Source organism: Octodon degus, unplaced genomic scaffold (genome assembly GCF_000260255.1).
Source record: "Octodon degus isolate 3935 unplaced genomic scaffold, OctDeg1.0 scaffold00339, whole genome shotgun sequence".
NCBI classification, from domain to species: domain Eukaryota; kingdom Metazoa; phylum Chordata; class Mammalia; order Rodentia; family Octodontidae; genus Octodon; species Octodon degus.
In genome coordinates, this window is record NW_004524915.1 from 411,244 (window position 1) to 427,008 (window position 15,765).

General features: G+C 39.6%; 1 protein-coding gene across 1 annotated transcript in view; it reads left to right on the forward strand.

The window, feature by feature from the left end:
- Sec11c (SEC11 homolog C, signal peptidase complex subunit) overlaps positions 1-13,762 on the forward strand; it is an 18,720-nt gene extending 4,958 nt beyond the window's left edge. The window contains exons 2-6 of the mRNA XM_004647906.3: positions 4,827-4,936; positions 8,329-8,478; positions 10,913-11,032; positions 12,889-12,946; positions 13,560-13,762. Of these exons, the coding sequence (XP_004647963.1) occupies positions 4,827-4,936; positions 8,329-8,478; positions 10,913-11,032; positions 12,889-12,946; positions 13,560-13,613 (492 nt within the window). The 3' untranslated portion in view covers positions 13,614-13,762. The remainder of the gene's footprint in view (positions 1-4,826; positions 4,937-8,328; positions 8,479-10,912; positions 11,033-12,888; positions 12,947-13,559) is intronic.
- The last annotated feature ends 2,003 nt before the right edge of the window (positions 13,763-15,765 follow it).

Consider the following 15,765-nt stretch of genomic DNA (forward strand, 5'->3'; position numbering starts at 1 on the left):
TTTATAAACATAAATGAATATAACAATAAAAATTGTCCAAAATAAAAATGAAGAAATAATTTACAGATCAGTCATAATAGTTCCCTGTTTCAAAACCAAGAAACTTATTTTCATATAATTAGAATTCTCAAAGAAAAGTTCTAACACTGTGTGTTGAAGACGTTTGTTCCATCACTATTCATTGTACAAATGGAGTACTTTTTGCCAGACCTGTCTTGAATATTGGGGGTATAGCTCTGAACAAGGCTGAAGTGATCCCTGCCTTCATGGAAATTACAGTCAAATATGAAAGGCACCTGAAATAGCTATACATGTTATTATAATGGTGAAGAATGTTATAAGGAGGTAAAGAATGCAGTGAGAATACATAAGGCAACAAAGCTCCTCTATGACAAAGGTGGCAAACTCTACTGTTCTGTTTTTAAAAATAATGCTTTAAGACCGGGCATGGTGGCATACGCCTATAGCCCCAGCGCTTGGGAGGCTGAAAACAGGAGGCTCACTATGAATCCTATCTGTGTAGTGAGACCCTGTAGATGCTGTACTAAAATACATAAAAAAAGAAAAAAAGAGATAATGCTTTATTGGGGTATAGTCATGTTCATTTTTTTCACATATTGTGTATGGCTGATTTCCTGCTAAGTGGCTGAATTAAATGATTTTGATAGGTATTATATAGACTGTAAACCTCAAATATTTATTATGTGGCTCTTTGAACAAGACGTTTGCTGACTCCTGGTCTAGCAGATCAGGCAAGGCTTTTCTTACTTACTGATTTTAAAGCAGGACTTAAGGATGAGTAAGTTTTGAGTGTGCCAGGTAGTATAGGGAGGGAGCCTGCTGGGCAGAGGAAATAGCTGGGTAAAGGCCTGGGAGTGGAAAGAGGACATACTGTTTAGAGCACTCAGGTGCAGCTGGGTGTGGTGAGCTCACTGAGGAGAAGGCCTTCACGTCCACATAGGGCCTTGGAGGCTGTATTTGTCCTTCGAGGAGTGGGACCCAATGGAAGGTCTTTAAATGGAGCAGAGATGTGACCAGATGAGGCGATGTACATTTGAGAACAAGCACTAAATGTAGAATGGTGTGGTGTGTGGGCATCAAGAGACCTGTAGGAGGCTCCTGCAGTGCCCCAGTGGGTTGTTTTGGTGATTTGAGTGAGAGTGGCAGCAATGGGAATAGAGAGAATGGCATATATTCTGGAAATGTCTAAAAGATAAAATGTATAGAGTGGATGGGTAGGGGTGGCTACAAAATGAGGTGAATGGCAGTGCCACTTACTGACATAGGCATCACTAGCACTGAAAGCTTTGGGGAAAAGGTAATTTTTGATATATAGAGTTTCAGTTACCTTTAAAGACATCCACGTGGAAATGTCAGGTATGTGGCTAGTAGTCTCAGAATTGGGAGGACTAAGTATGATGGCACTGATGTCAACATTTGGTGGTGCCAGTGAAAGAAGAACTGACAGAAGACAAAGAAGAAAGTAGTCAGAGTGGACTCAGATTTGTACCTGGGTTAGAAGCTCTTTTGAGAAGTTTGACTGTGAAGGAGAGCATTATAAAAGGTGGAGAAAGATTTCAGGTAGAGGAACTGCACAAGACAGAGCAACATAGGCTGATGGGGAGGAAGATGTACAATGTAGTGGGTTTGTCTTTTCCGTACCTCAGATTTACTTGGCAGGCCTTTTCTGAAAACCAAATGCCCTCCTCCCTCTGATCCTGGGATGGAATCTATGTGTCCTACCTTCCAAAGACTTTTTATTCCAGTGTGCAGCCCAAATTTATGTATTTATTTTAAAAATTTATGTATTTGATACAGGGTCTCGCTATGCAGTTCAGACTTATAGTGATCTTCCTGTCTCAGCCTCCCTTAGTGCTGGGATTACAGGCATGCACCACCATACCCGGTCTCAGGACCTGCACATTGTGCCTGGGTTCCAGGATTAGCATGGTATGTAGTACTAGAGATTGAACCCTGGTCCTTGCACTTGCCAGGGAGGTGCTTAGACTGCCAAGCTACTCCCTAGCTGCCAACTTTATTATCAGTGGCATGGAGCAATGGCTCTCAAACTGTGGTACCAGACCAGTAGCCTCAGCAACACCTGGAAACTTGTTTAGATGCAGTTCTTGGGCCCACCATGTGGTTTTTTAGTGGCTGTTGATGTTTGAAAGCCACTGCTATAGAGGACCATCTGTTCACTTGGAAATTGTCATCCTTACAAAGCTGCCTGGCACACCCCTATTAGGCCTTCCTTTCTCCAGGCCTTATGCATTTAAAAAACTGTATTTTTTTTTTTTTTTTTTTCAGAACCGGGGATTGAACTCAGATCCTTGTGTTTGCCAGTCAAGTGCTTATCCTACTGAGCCATCTCCCTGGCCCCTAAAAAACTGTATTTTAAGCTATGTATAAAAGCATTTTATTTTTATTTGACCAATAATAATTGTACAGATTTATAGGGTACAGTGTGTCACTTTGACCTGTAAGCATTGTATAATTTTCAAATCAGGGTGATTTGGATGCCTGTTCTGTCAAACCTTCATCATTTCTTTGTGGTGAAACATTTGTAATCTTCCCTACTGATTCCTATTGCACAGTGGGGCTCCTGCCCTTACTTTTAAACTAAATTCAGAACTCAGAAAGGATTCATACCTGCACACTCTATTTCTGTTAAAATTAAATTTGGATATTTGAGGAAACATTGTTTAGCATCACATGATCAAGGTTCTAATTCCAAACTTGCTTTGAAAGGATGTTCTGGAGAGCTGGTAGGTAGCTAAGATGGAATCTAATTTTATCCTGAAACACCATTAAAACAACAGTAAGGAGATTTAAAAAGTCATATTTTTCCAAGATAAAGAATCCAGACAAGAAAACAAGAGGAACCAAATGCTGGTTGCTAGGAGCCATATGAGAGAAAGTCAAAATGCTGAGTGGCCTGAGGGGAAGTGGAGGGACAATCCTTCTCTATTTGTGTTGCAGAATCTTCAAAGACTCACGACTTGGTTATAGCTGATATCTCTGAAACTTAAGGTGAAAAGGAAGTGGGGCTGAACTAAATTAGATTGGGTGAAAAACCAAGAAGTGTTCCATCTCTGGCTACCCTCCCCAGCCCTCACAGATGCCTTCCCTTCCCAGGTGAGGGCTCTAGATGACCAGCGGTGGCGAGCCAAGTGGGCCAGCAGCCATGCTTCAGTTAACAGCTGTTTTTCTCTAAACTAAAACCTCAGTACTCAGGTTTAATTTTGGTGTTGGCACGTGATAAGTGGATTTCTCGTTGTAGTTTGAGCCCTCAGTCTCTAAAAGGTTTGACATCACTGATCTAGGTGTTTCTTTCCCAGAGGGCTAAATAGAAGATCTTGAGTGAGGGACCTGGTGGAGGGTGTGGAGACCACTGTGAGCAGCTTTCATGCAGCATGCTGAGGATAGGAAGCAGAAGTGAGGGTAGAGGTCCTGAAAGAACAAGCATCCTAACGTGTAGGTGAGCCTGTGGTCCCAGGGGAACTAAAGACATCAGCTTGCAGCAGTTTCCATTGCTGTGTGTGTTGTTGAGAGTGGGTGATTTTGAGGTGGGGAGAGAAGAAGGTCCTGGAGATAAGGAGGTCCAAAAATTGAATTCGGAAAGGAGTTTGTAAGATTAGGGTTAAAAGCATTCCTGTAATCCCAGCACTCAGGAGGCTGAGGCAGGAGGATTGTTGTAAGTTCGAGACCAGCCTGGACTACAAACTGATCTCAAGGCCAGCTTGAATTACATGGTGAGACCCTGTCTCAAGCAGATGAACAAAATAAAACAACCCCCCCCCCCAAATATTAGGTCTAAAGGAGGTACCACTTCCTTCAGGGCAGGAAAGATCAGGACCTAAGGGCTTATCTTTTGAGGAGTTAGACTCTGGCTTTAGTCCCTATAGCATCTGGAGGAGGGTAGACATTTAGCTGACAATTTAACTACAGCTTAAAGGATGTTGGGCTATGTATAGTTGTTGCTTTGCCATCCCCACAGGTTGGCGAATGGCTGCAGTGAGGAAGAACCTGTGCCTTAGCACATATGGGGGTGAGGGTATGAAGGCCAGCCTGTGGGTCATAAAGAAGTGGACCGAGGTGCGGTGAGGGCAGTTCAAACCTCTTTCTAATAACTAGCCAATATGTTGACTTGTGTGTTCTTAACCAAATGTTTGCTGTTCCTCTTTATGGGACAATTAAACATGCAGGTATTTAATGTTTCTGTTCTGTTTTTATTTCTTTCTTTCTTTATTTATTTGTGTGTGAGGGGCCAGCTCAGCCCACCAGGGGGTGGGGCTGGCTGGCATGTGGTGCTGGGGGATTGAACTGCGGTCCCTGTGCTTTGCCAAGCTTGTTCTAAGTAGGTGCCTTAGACCACTGAGCCATCTCACCAGCCCTTCTGTTCTGTTTTAACAGGTAATTTTTAGATGCAGAGGCCTCATCACTAATCATTGTCATACTGTGAGGTTTCCTTTTGAGGCCCGCTTGGCTGTGGTGCTAACAGATGTGCCAGACTTTCGGGGTTAGACCCATGCTCTTTACCTAGGGCTGTGTGTATGGCTAGAGCTGGGAAATCTGGAGTAGTTAGTAAGTCCTCACTAGGGTTTTGACAAAGCACACCCTACAGGTTGCTCTCTCCCTTCTCCTTTCACTGAAGGAAAAATGGTATTTGGAAGGCTTTTTCTTTGGAAAAAATTAAAAGCTGCTTATTTTTTTTTTGTCCTAAAATCACATCTTTTTATTTTATTTTAGAAGTGCATCCCTGGCTTTGGGTTGGTGAATGTTCTGCCAGTAGGTTTTCACTTTGGTTTTGACCTTTTTCATTCCAGCTGTACTACCAGGTTTTAAACTTTGCCATGATTGTGTCTTCTGCCCTCATGATATGGAAAGGCTTGATCGTCCTCACAGGCAGTGAGAGCCCCATCGTGGTGGTGTTGAGGTAAGTCCACAGGCCAGTCCCTGGGGCAGACAGGTGGAGTGGCCCTTGAGTGAGAATCTATTTGACAACAGTTACTCTAGATTTTAATTGAATAAACTCTTAGAACCTTCTTGATTAGTATCTGTTTTGAGGTTGTCCCATTTTTCTGTGATATTTTGGTGGAAAATCTTATCTGTTTCAGTAGACACTTTAGAGATTTAATTGTGTCCATACTAGTGTGCATTTAATCCACTTATAAATTGCAATTTAACTATAATGCATTATTGGGCAAATTGATCTTTAAATAACCAAGTTAAAAATGTCACTTAGTTTTCTTTGAACCTAACAGGCAGAGTGTGCCTAGTAGCTAGCAAGTGCCTGGCACTTTTTCAATCTTCTTACATAGTGATACTGTTGTAAATAGTTCCTATCTTCTACAGGCTCTTATGCTTTTAAAAGAGTTGCCTGTTTATTTGCCAACTTAAAGACCAGAAATCAACTTCATGTAGCTATAAAGTCACCCAAGGGAAAAAAAAACATAAGGCAATTTGAAATCAAATGACTAGGTCTGGGAGCTGGTAGGTGCTTCAGGATGCGCTGTCCAGCATGTCTCAAATGATTGGATCTTACTGCTGGTAAGGAGATAGGTCCTTTGATGTACCCCTCCTAAAGCTGCAGTCAAGTAATGCACCTTCCCCAGGCTACCTTGTGTGACTGGCCAAAGGGCACACTTTCAGAGGCACATTTTTCCTTTTTCTTTTTTTTTTTTTTTTTTTTGGCAGAACTCAGGCCCTTGCGTTTGCCATGGAAGTGCTTATTCCATTGAGCCATCTCCCTGGCTCTGACACATTTTTCATAAATGCGCATGCCTGAGGATAACATGGCTCTCAGCAGAGATGAGGAAACCCTGCCTCACTGGTGTTTACACTGTGCTCCAGGAGTCTTCTGAGCTCTGATGGGTAGATAGGAAAGAGGAAGGGACCAGGCTTCTGCACCCTTGACACCTTGGTCTTGCTTCAGTTGCAGTAGTTCCACTTTAATGCATTTCTTTTATTTGAAAGAAGGATTTTAAGGCTTTTTAAAAGGGGTATAGGGATATAGTTCAGTGGTAGAGCACTTGTCTAGCATGTGCAGGGCTCTAGGTTTGATCTCTAACCCAAGAAAAGGAAAAATAATTTAATACTTCAAATTTAGATGTTCCATATCATGTAACTGTTAGGCACCTAAGGCCCTGGGAGGCTATGTTACCAGTGTCTCACAATTACTTTTGGCAAAGCAATGCCCAATCTGGAAACACCTAGTTCTCCTCAAATCACGTGGGCATATTTGTACCAAGAAATAACTGTGAAGTTGCCGTCTATAGGAACTTCTTAAAAAGCATCCTTTATAGTTTGAACCAATTTTTGTTTTATAAAATAAAACATTGACCTCCCTGAGGACTGTTTGGCCCTTTTTGAACCAAGTTTTGTTTTACAAAATAAAACATTGACCTCCCTGAGGACTGTTTGGCCCTGGGGAAATCCCAGGCCCAGGAAAAAAGCCAGTGTAAATTCATATTAGGGAAACACTTAAAAGAGCTGCTGTCTCAGTTATTTTTCTCTCATTGCTGGGACAAAATACCTGACACCCAAAATAAAGGAAGGAAAGGTTTATTTAGCTCACAGTCACTGGAGGTTTCAGTCAGTATTCAGCTGGCTCCAAGGCAGAGCAGCACATGGCACAGAGAGCAGCCGTTTATGGCGGTGGTGAAGAACCGAGAGCAGAGGGAGGACTAGCGGCAACAATGGCTACAGAGAGCAAGTCTGTCTCCTTATGTTGCATTCAGGCTGCCTGCCCAGGCTGGGTGTAGTACTCTCACCCATCGGCCCAGCAGCACACACACCCATAATTCCAGTGGATCATGAGTTAATCACAAACTCTAGGAGTCCACTCCATTACTGCATGAGGCTTCAGGGGACGCCTAGACACGAACCATAATAGCTGCTTTCCTGTTGGGCAAATCGTATCCCTCAGTGCCACACTTGAGTGCACCCTTCTTGCCTCTGAGACTTGTACAGGGAGGTCTTTCCTCTCTGAAATCCTGTCATCATGGACCAAAACAGTTTTCTAGAAACATCTTCCCACTGTGTCTTCAGAAATTTTGTTGAAGAAATAAAGATGAAGCCACAAGTGAAGAAATTATTTTAAGCATTTTAATGATTGTTCTTTAAAAGAAAACACAACTCTGAAGCATTTATGTTCCACTTTGGAAAACAAAATGAATTTTGTGTTGAGAAATAATAAAGCCCTAATTTATTTTACCCAATTGTTTTCTCTTTCTTTTTCTTTTGGTCATTTCTATTGTAAGTTCCCTGTCTGTTTTTTATTCAGATTTCTTGGTTTTGAGCACCAAATATTTACAGTACTTAGTGCCCTAGTTTCACGTTAACATCCACATCCCACCAGGTGCCTGGGGACCAGCCTGACCCACTGCATGTGTCCTTCCTGCATTCTGCATCTGCTGGGGGGAAGTACAGAGGGACCAGGCCTGGGCGATTAGAAAAGAGGGCCAGTTTGGGGAGCTACTCTTTCCTATAAAGCTCCACATGGTTTTAATAGCTGGCTCTCTCTCCCTCTTTCTTCCTGATGAACAGACGTTACTTGTTCATCCTTGTTCTGCAGCCCCTGTCAAGGCATAATTTTGGCCTTGTTCTTTTCTCAAGTGTTAGAGCATTTGTGTCTATATAATGAATTCTGGTTTTTAAACTTCAGCTCCAAACAAATTTTGGTTCACTTTGAGTCCACCAAAAATTTTGGCATGGATTTGAATTGAGACGGTGGGGATTGTTTATTGACCTGCACATCAAAACTGGTCAGTATTCATTAGCCTAGGCTTTTGTAGAATGTGGTCAAAATGATAATGTTCTAGGAGGAAAACTGGGGTTCACATTTTGTCCCCAGTTGTAGTATGGCTTTAGGGTGACTCTTGCTCCTGGTTTATTTGCTTCCTGCTTCTCATTTCATCAACAAATATTTCAGTATCCTGGGTGTTGGAAATATGCTATGAAACCAGAGTTGCCCTAGCTATAAGGTCTGTAGTTCTGAGTGAAAATAATGATGTACTTATTTGTAGAGGTACAGCTTGTTCTAAGGCTAAAAACTGGCAGCTTTTACTTCAAAGAGTTCATGTTATTCTCAGTCCTTGTGCTACCTATTACAAACTGCACAGGGCTTATTAGTGCCCCTTTCATGCTTAAATCTAAGTAGAAATCGATTCCTTTCTCACATTTCATTACCACTTGAACTGAAGGAACCACAGTGTCTTGGTTTGTAGCTCCGGAGACTTAGCTGACTATTGATGAGTTTCAACTCTGACTGGTGAGTTGATTATCGTCACCTTTTGGATGCTGTTGTTAACTCTGTGTTTCTTTCAGTGGCAGTATGGAGCCAGCCTTTCACAGAGGAGACCTTCTGTTCCTCACAAACTTCCGGGAAGACCCCATTAGAGCTGGTGAAATTGTTGTTTTTAAAGTTGAAGGACGAGACATTCCAATAGTTCACAGAGTAATCAAAGTTCATGAAAAGTAAAAAGGCTTTTTGTTTTTATAATTTTGGGAGATGGTTTTAATGGTTAATTAGATAGTAGTAAAAGCACAGGATTATGTTCCTGATTCTGCCATTTACTAACTGGGTATCTTTGGAATAGCTACCTGACTATAAGTTGGATACCCACAATAAATCATATGGTGATTATGAACAAATACAGTAAAATCAAGTGAACAACTGTTGCTGTGTAAATTGAAGGGTGGGGCGTATTGTATTAGTTGCTAAAGGAGTTGCAAAGAATGCCAAATCACATTGATAAAGGATTACTTTGGTAGGGAATTGTTTTTTAAGTTGGTGAGCTTAATTTGCAGTTATTTTACAGCTAGATAAGCATTTATTATTGCCATTATTTTTTACATGGTGTATTTACTATACATTTTATTGTCTTTTTTTTCTATGTTGTGTTGAATAGAGCAGTTTCTCTGACTAGTTTAAAAATTATGCATTTTTGTTGGTTTTATTGTGAGTGCCTTAAGTTTGTTAATTTTTATTAGTACATGATATGAGAATTATATATATATATATATATTTTTTTTAGAATTATTTTTTGAAGTGTTGAAAAGCTGTTTTTCTGTATCACTTCGGCCAAAGTGGTATTTTCAGCATAATATTAGCCCTGCAGGATAAAAATTCCTTCCTCTAACTCATCTTACGGTTGGTCATGGCACATCCTGCATTGATTCTGCCCCTCGCAGACAGCCTTGCTTTTCCCCTAAATGCCAGATGACTTACCAAGATCTTCATAAGTTCTGGTTTCTTTTTTTAGAAGCAAAATAATTAACTCTGCTTCAAACATAGAGTTTTCATGAGAAGGTGAAAATGTTAACAGTATTTCATATACTTGGGTTATTCATTTACCTTTATATAGCTTAGTGTATCATTTTTATTTACATGATTTACAGAATTACATTTAGGTACAGATCTGTGTTTTTAAATAATGGAGAACGTATCATCATGTATGTATGTTAGGTACCTCTGCATTTATGGCATTAGATTTTCATTCCATTCACTGCTCCCAGATGTTCTCCAAATATATTGATACTTAAAATATTTGCTTCATTGTATACTAAATTTTGACAGTCAAGTTTCAGTTTGCACCAATATACTGGTACTGTCCTAATGGTTACCTGATATCTATTAGTAATTTACTGAGAAAGAAGCATGGTCAGACATGATATGACTCTCATCTGATTTTAAAATAATTTTTAAAGATGAAGTTGAGTGAATGATGATTATTTTCTATGTTTTGCATGAACTGTGAGAGATTGCCAAGATTTTTATATTCTTGATTTTCTGTATAACCCTGGCTGTAAATCAGTATACCCTTTTGACATAGTGTCAAATCTTCATGGGCTTTAAGTATTTTCCCTCATTATAATGGTATTTTTTTGGTCATATTGAAAGACCACACTCTTTGTAACTGCATAATGCTACGGTTTTGTGTTTTTAGTGTCAAGGCTATCCAAGAACCAGCTTAGAATGCTTAATATTAATCTCACATGTCTCTTTAACATGCCAGCTTTATGTCATTTGAGACTCATTTCCTTGCAGAAAAGATTTTTCACCACTGTGCTCAGTGGTGGAAGGAGTAATCTGTTCACACATTCTACATTAGGCGAGGAAAAGTTTTGAGGGCAGTTAGGAGCACAGCTACATATCTTGTGCTCAAGTCTGTCATCTGGGACCAAGTCTGTGTGTAGAGTGAAGAAGAATATAATTCATGCTAACAGGTGGCCCTTAGGGTCTGGAAAGGAACGAAAACAGTTCAAGTCCAGCACAGATGGTTAGGTCAGCCTCATGTCCTGACTTTGGCTTGCAGTGAATGACTGAAGTAAGCCTGGAGAAGCTCATTGTCAGCAATACTTGGGTAGGTTATGAGTCTGGACAAGATTCTGCCTGGGGATTGTTCACCTAGTCTTATCCACTAATGAATGACACTAATCCTCGTGTTTTCAGATTAAAAATAAATAAGGTACTAACTAGCTTTTTCTTCATGGAGTGAAGACAAGGAGCAAAAAGCATATCTGTATTGTATATGAATAAGTGCCTTCCTGGTATCCTAGTGCTTTGCCATGCTTTCTGTTTGTCAGGATTATTTGAGTGTGTTAGAATTTAAGTCTACAAAATTCTCTTTAGAGGCCAGGGAGATAGCTCAGTAGAATAAGCACCTGCCTTGCAAGTGCAGGGTCCTAAGTTCAATCCCCAGTACTGAGAAAAAAAAAAAAAGTCATTAGATTTGTGCTTCAGCTGAATGATTATTTTAAGCAGTCATTTTAGACCAAAAGAAGGTCAAGTATTCTTTGATTGCTTTCTAAATGTTCATGTCTAACCAGAATGTCTTAGGTAAACTATAATTTTTTAATGATATTGTGTTGCAAAAAAATTTTGAGAGGATATTATTTTGCTTTCCAGAGATAATGGAGACATCAAATTTCTGACTAAAGGAGATAATAATGAAGTCGATGACAGAGGCTTGTACAAAGAAGGCCAGAACTGGCTGGAAAAGAAAGATGTGGTGGGAAGAGCACGAGGGTGAGAATGAACTTTTGTGTGTAGACGGTGCAGAGCGAGAGAAATGTATTGAAAAACAGAGAAACTAAATTTATAGGAAAACAGAATCATAATAATATATTTCAGGAGCACTTTAAGTAGTTCTGGTTTATACTGTGAAGACTAAAGAAAACCTAGAATTTTCTAAGGACCTAAAATCTACCACTAAAACCTAGTATGTGAACTATGTCATAGGTTTAATTCTATTTCAGAATAAGCCGTCAGTTACAGATGTGTTATTTGTGGGTTATAAATAACAATGGCAAGAAATCCTTTCAGGTATGACCTTCTGGTGAATGTTCTGGGAATTCTGAGGGCCCAATAGATGTATGTATATGCACAAGTAATGTACAGTGTTACCCAGAAGATTTAGGTTGTTTTCACCAGAAGTGTGAAATATTTACTTGTCAGTTCTCTACCTTTATCTTTTAAAATGGCTACACACTATTCTAATAATAAGCATCACTTTGGTAATCAAACATCTGTTGGTAGACTTTTTGTCATAGTAAATATTCAGATTATCTTTTTCTTTTCACAACTCAAAACAGTTTTGTGGTAAATCTTTTAATATTTAATTTGCATGATTGTTTCAGCAGAGAGTTCTGATTCTGAGCCTATATTCTTAGGGAAAAAGCAGCTGGGCCTGATGGTGCATGCCTCTAAATCTCAGCACTTGGGAGACTGAGGCAGGAAGATTGCTGTGAGTTTAAGGCCAGCCTGGGCTACATAGTGAGCTCAGGTCAAGCTGAACTACACAGCAAGACCCTGTCTCAGAACAAACCACAACAGCAAAACCAAAAACCAAAAAAGGACTTCTTTAGGTGACCCTTTTAATATTTAACCCTTGTTAAATGTCTTTGAAATGTATTCATATTATCTGAATTTGAATTTCACTAGCTGTTATAAGGCTGGAGAGACTGGCTACCATTGTGTAAGATTTAGCTTTAGTCATCAAATTATTGTGTAAGGATTCTTGGTACCTCTCTTTAACCATTTTTCTAAACTCTTAGGTTTCCTCTTGAATATCTGAAGGGAGGAGGCAAGGAGGGCTTCCCTCTTTTCAGTCTTGTTTTTCTAACAGTGGATATAATTCTGTGAACAAGAAAGGGTTAGAAGCTATTGCTTGTTGGCTGGAGGGCACTGTGGGTGTGTTACCCTACTTGCATTATCAGAGATGGGGAGACAGGTCATACTGATGTCAAACTGATGAGGTACTGATACTAATGTTGTCAACATATTCATCAGCTCTGATCTTTCTCTTTCTGGGATCTAATCATATTTGAGTACAGGTTATGGGATTCTTATGTATTTACTGCCTTGTAAATGTATTTGTCACACCTGAATAGCACCATGAAATTCAAACGATGATTCTTCAGATTGCAAACTATTGATCTGTGTGCTTTAAATCATTATCCTATAACAACTTATATGGGGACCTTTTGAAATTTTCTTCCTTAAAAAATAAGAAATATTTCCCTGGCAAGCGCAAGGCCTGAGTTCAATCTCGGTTCTGAAAAAAAAAAAAAAAAAGAAATAGATTTGTGAAAATTATCTATTCTGTTTGTATGAATGGCTCAACAAATGATTCCTATTGTGCCAAATGAAGAGGAGTAGCATTGCTACCTCAAATCATGTACTTGCTTAAAAAAATTATCCTAGTTGATAAGATTGTTTATTTTTACTAATAAAGCCCTTTGAGACAAAGGTAAATATTATGCTTACAATCACAGTCAGTTGTATCATAATATGGAAGATTCATTTCCTAAAGCTGACTTATAGTGTGTCAATTATTATCATAAACAATCATATATTTCTTGCTTTTTATTCCTATAACTTAGGTTTTTACCGTATGTTGGTATGGTCACCATAATAATGAATGACTATCCCAAATTCAAGGTAGGAATTTATATGTGTGTGTTTCTTATTTATTTTTAAGTTTTGAGGATTTTATTTGTACAACTGTAAAGAGGCAATCTTCTTAAAATATTGTCATTAATTTTTCTGCAGAGCACATATAATTAAAAGCAAATTGACATGACACTTGGTTGACATTTAAATTAATTATTTAAAATAGCACCTTTTTATCTTTCATGCTCATAGTGTATTCTAAAATGGCACTTATGTAGTTGTTGCTTATTATAATGGAAATTTTCAAACATGCAAAGAAGCAGTACAATAAAGCCAGGAATATTTATCTGCTAGCTTCAATAGAAATGGTGTGTTTATTTGGGGGGAAAAACACTTGAAAAACAATGGGAAACCAACCTAGAAGTAAGCTCTGTGCCAGATGTCTGTCAGGTGTTTGATCCGTAGTGCGCTGATGTATTTTTGGGCCTTCACCGCAACGTGGTATTGAGCAGCTAATTTGGAGAACAAGGCATGGGGGAGAGGTCATCTTTTGATTCTGTTCTCAGTGCAGAACTGAACAGACTCATCTGAATACAGTACATTTATAAGCGAAATGTGTTTGTGGACCTTATAGTAATTTTCCATTGTGTTTTCTTTGCAGTATGCGCTTTTGGCTATAATGGGTGCATATGTGTTACTAAAACGTGAATCCTAATGTGAGAAGCTGTTCCTGGGACCAGACTGAAGTGAATTCTGTTGAAAAGAGAAAAAGTAATATATTTGAAATGTTCCACTTTCTGTATAAAAGGAAACTCTGTGGAGATGTTTTTGTCTTGTCCAAATAAATGATTCATCAATAAAGATTGTTTTCTTTGTGAGCTCTGATTGGAATCCGCCCAGTCTGTGCTGCCTTGCTAGTCACTCTGACCGAGCTAGAGGGTCTGCACGACTTCAGAAACAGGTGAAACAGGCCCCGGTGCAGGGCTTGGCTTGCTCCTGGGGACAAGGCACAGCCAGTGTGCTAGTGTTCTAATACCTGCACTTCAAAATAAAACTCTCTTAACAAAATGACATTTCTTAGGACAGACAGGCTTTTGAGGACATAGATTTTTAAAAATTTATTAAAAGTGTAACCTGTTAAATTAATAAAGCCAAACTTTAGACATTAAAAAAAAATAAAATAAATTAATAAAGCCTAAAACCTTTAGAAGGAAGGAATGCAATCTGCTTAGTTTTCATGGAGTGATATATCTTGAGGTGGTTTTTTCTGTTATTTGGAAAGTGTTTAATAATAAAACAGTGGACACAGCCTTAAGACAACTGCAGATGAATATGGACTAGTGAAGGGGACACATTCCTTCCCTCAGTCTTCCTTTTTTATTTCCCAGAGATCTCCGCTTGCTCTAGATAGTCCTACATCTTAAATCCTTTCTCACTGAAATATTCATCAAGCACTTCTATCCCCACCAGTCTTAGGTACTGAAAGTAAAAAGTCCCAGTCCTGGTGTGGGATATAGCGCAGTGGAAGAGATAATAAACCTCTGACTTCAGGTTGTGATGATTGCTGTGAAAAAGCAGGGTAAGCAGATAGAGGGTGACAGAAGACTGTCTCACATAGAGGTCAGAGCTGTCTGAAGAGGCAGACGACACCAAGCAGAGTTGAAAGAAAGGAAAGGAGGAAGGCATGACAGGCCCGTGAAACAGCATTGCGGCCAGCGGGAAGTACCGAGGGGAAGGTTGGTGGCAGGCTGCAGTGGTTTCTTCCTCGGTTTCCTCCAGGACCTGCAGTTCGCCCAGCTGTACTTAAACAGACTGACCAAGAGGTCTAAGGTGGGGCCTTCCTGGGCACTGCTGGGGTTGCCGGTGCCCAGACCACACTGTGGCAGAGGGATACCAGGAAGGCCAGGATATTTAAAATACACGTTTCAGTTTTACCAAAGTGTTTTGTTTTCAATTGAAGAATATAGCATTGACATTCAACCAGAACTCACAAACACACCTCATTTATTTAGATTTGTCCAATCTAAGAATTTAGAAACCTTAACAGTCCCTTCAGTTTCTGTGTGGCCTAAGCAAGGTGCTTAAGGTCCCTCATCTCTGAAAGGAGGTGGTGAACTGTACTTAGCCCTGCACTTTTGTAATAAGCAGGTAGTAGCACTGAATGCTTGTAGCCAAGTGCTGTGCATGTGCACAGCGTGCACTCCACACAGATCGCCTGTGGTGCTTTCTTCCTCTTCAGCCTAAGCCTGTGCCACTCACCCGCACAGTTCCTCCTCTGAGAGAGCTCCCAACTCGGGAAAGACCAGCAGGAGAGCTCTGTTGGGGGGCAGCTTGCCCTCACATCCTTTCTGTCTACTAAATAGGCTATTGCAACAATAATAGACCTCATTCTGTTGAAATCAGCAAAATGAAAATTTACAGAATACTTCCTAAAAACATGATTTTCTTCTGCCCTTTAATAAACTTTTTTAAGAAAAATAGTTTTTTATCTTCTTTTAACTAAAAATAGAATTTTAAAATGTTGGGTCAAAACGTCATTATAGTAAGTCCCCAATTCACAAACATTCAAGTTTCAATTTTTCACAAATATAAACACATGAACATTCATAGATATGAATAAAACACAGAAGTAGTTAGCATGTCTGCTGCCTTTATTAATTGTGTGTATGTACGTGTCTCTATGCACATGTGTGTGCCTTCACTGGACTTTTGAATGAATCCAACTGAACCAGTGTTGTCTAGGAACTGGGATAATAGGCCTGCATCACCACACCCAAATCTGAATTTCTTTTATCTTAGAAAGGCTGGTGAGGGATTTAACAATCTCATCACCTCCTTAGGTTTTGTGGTTGGTTAATAGAAACTTT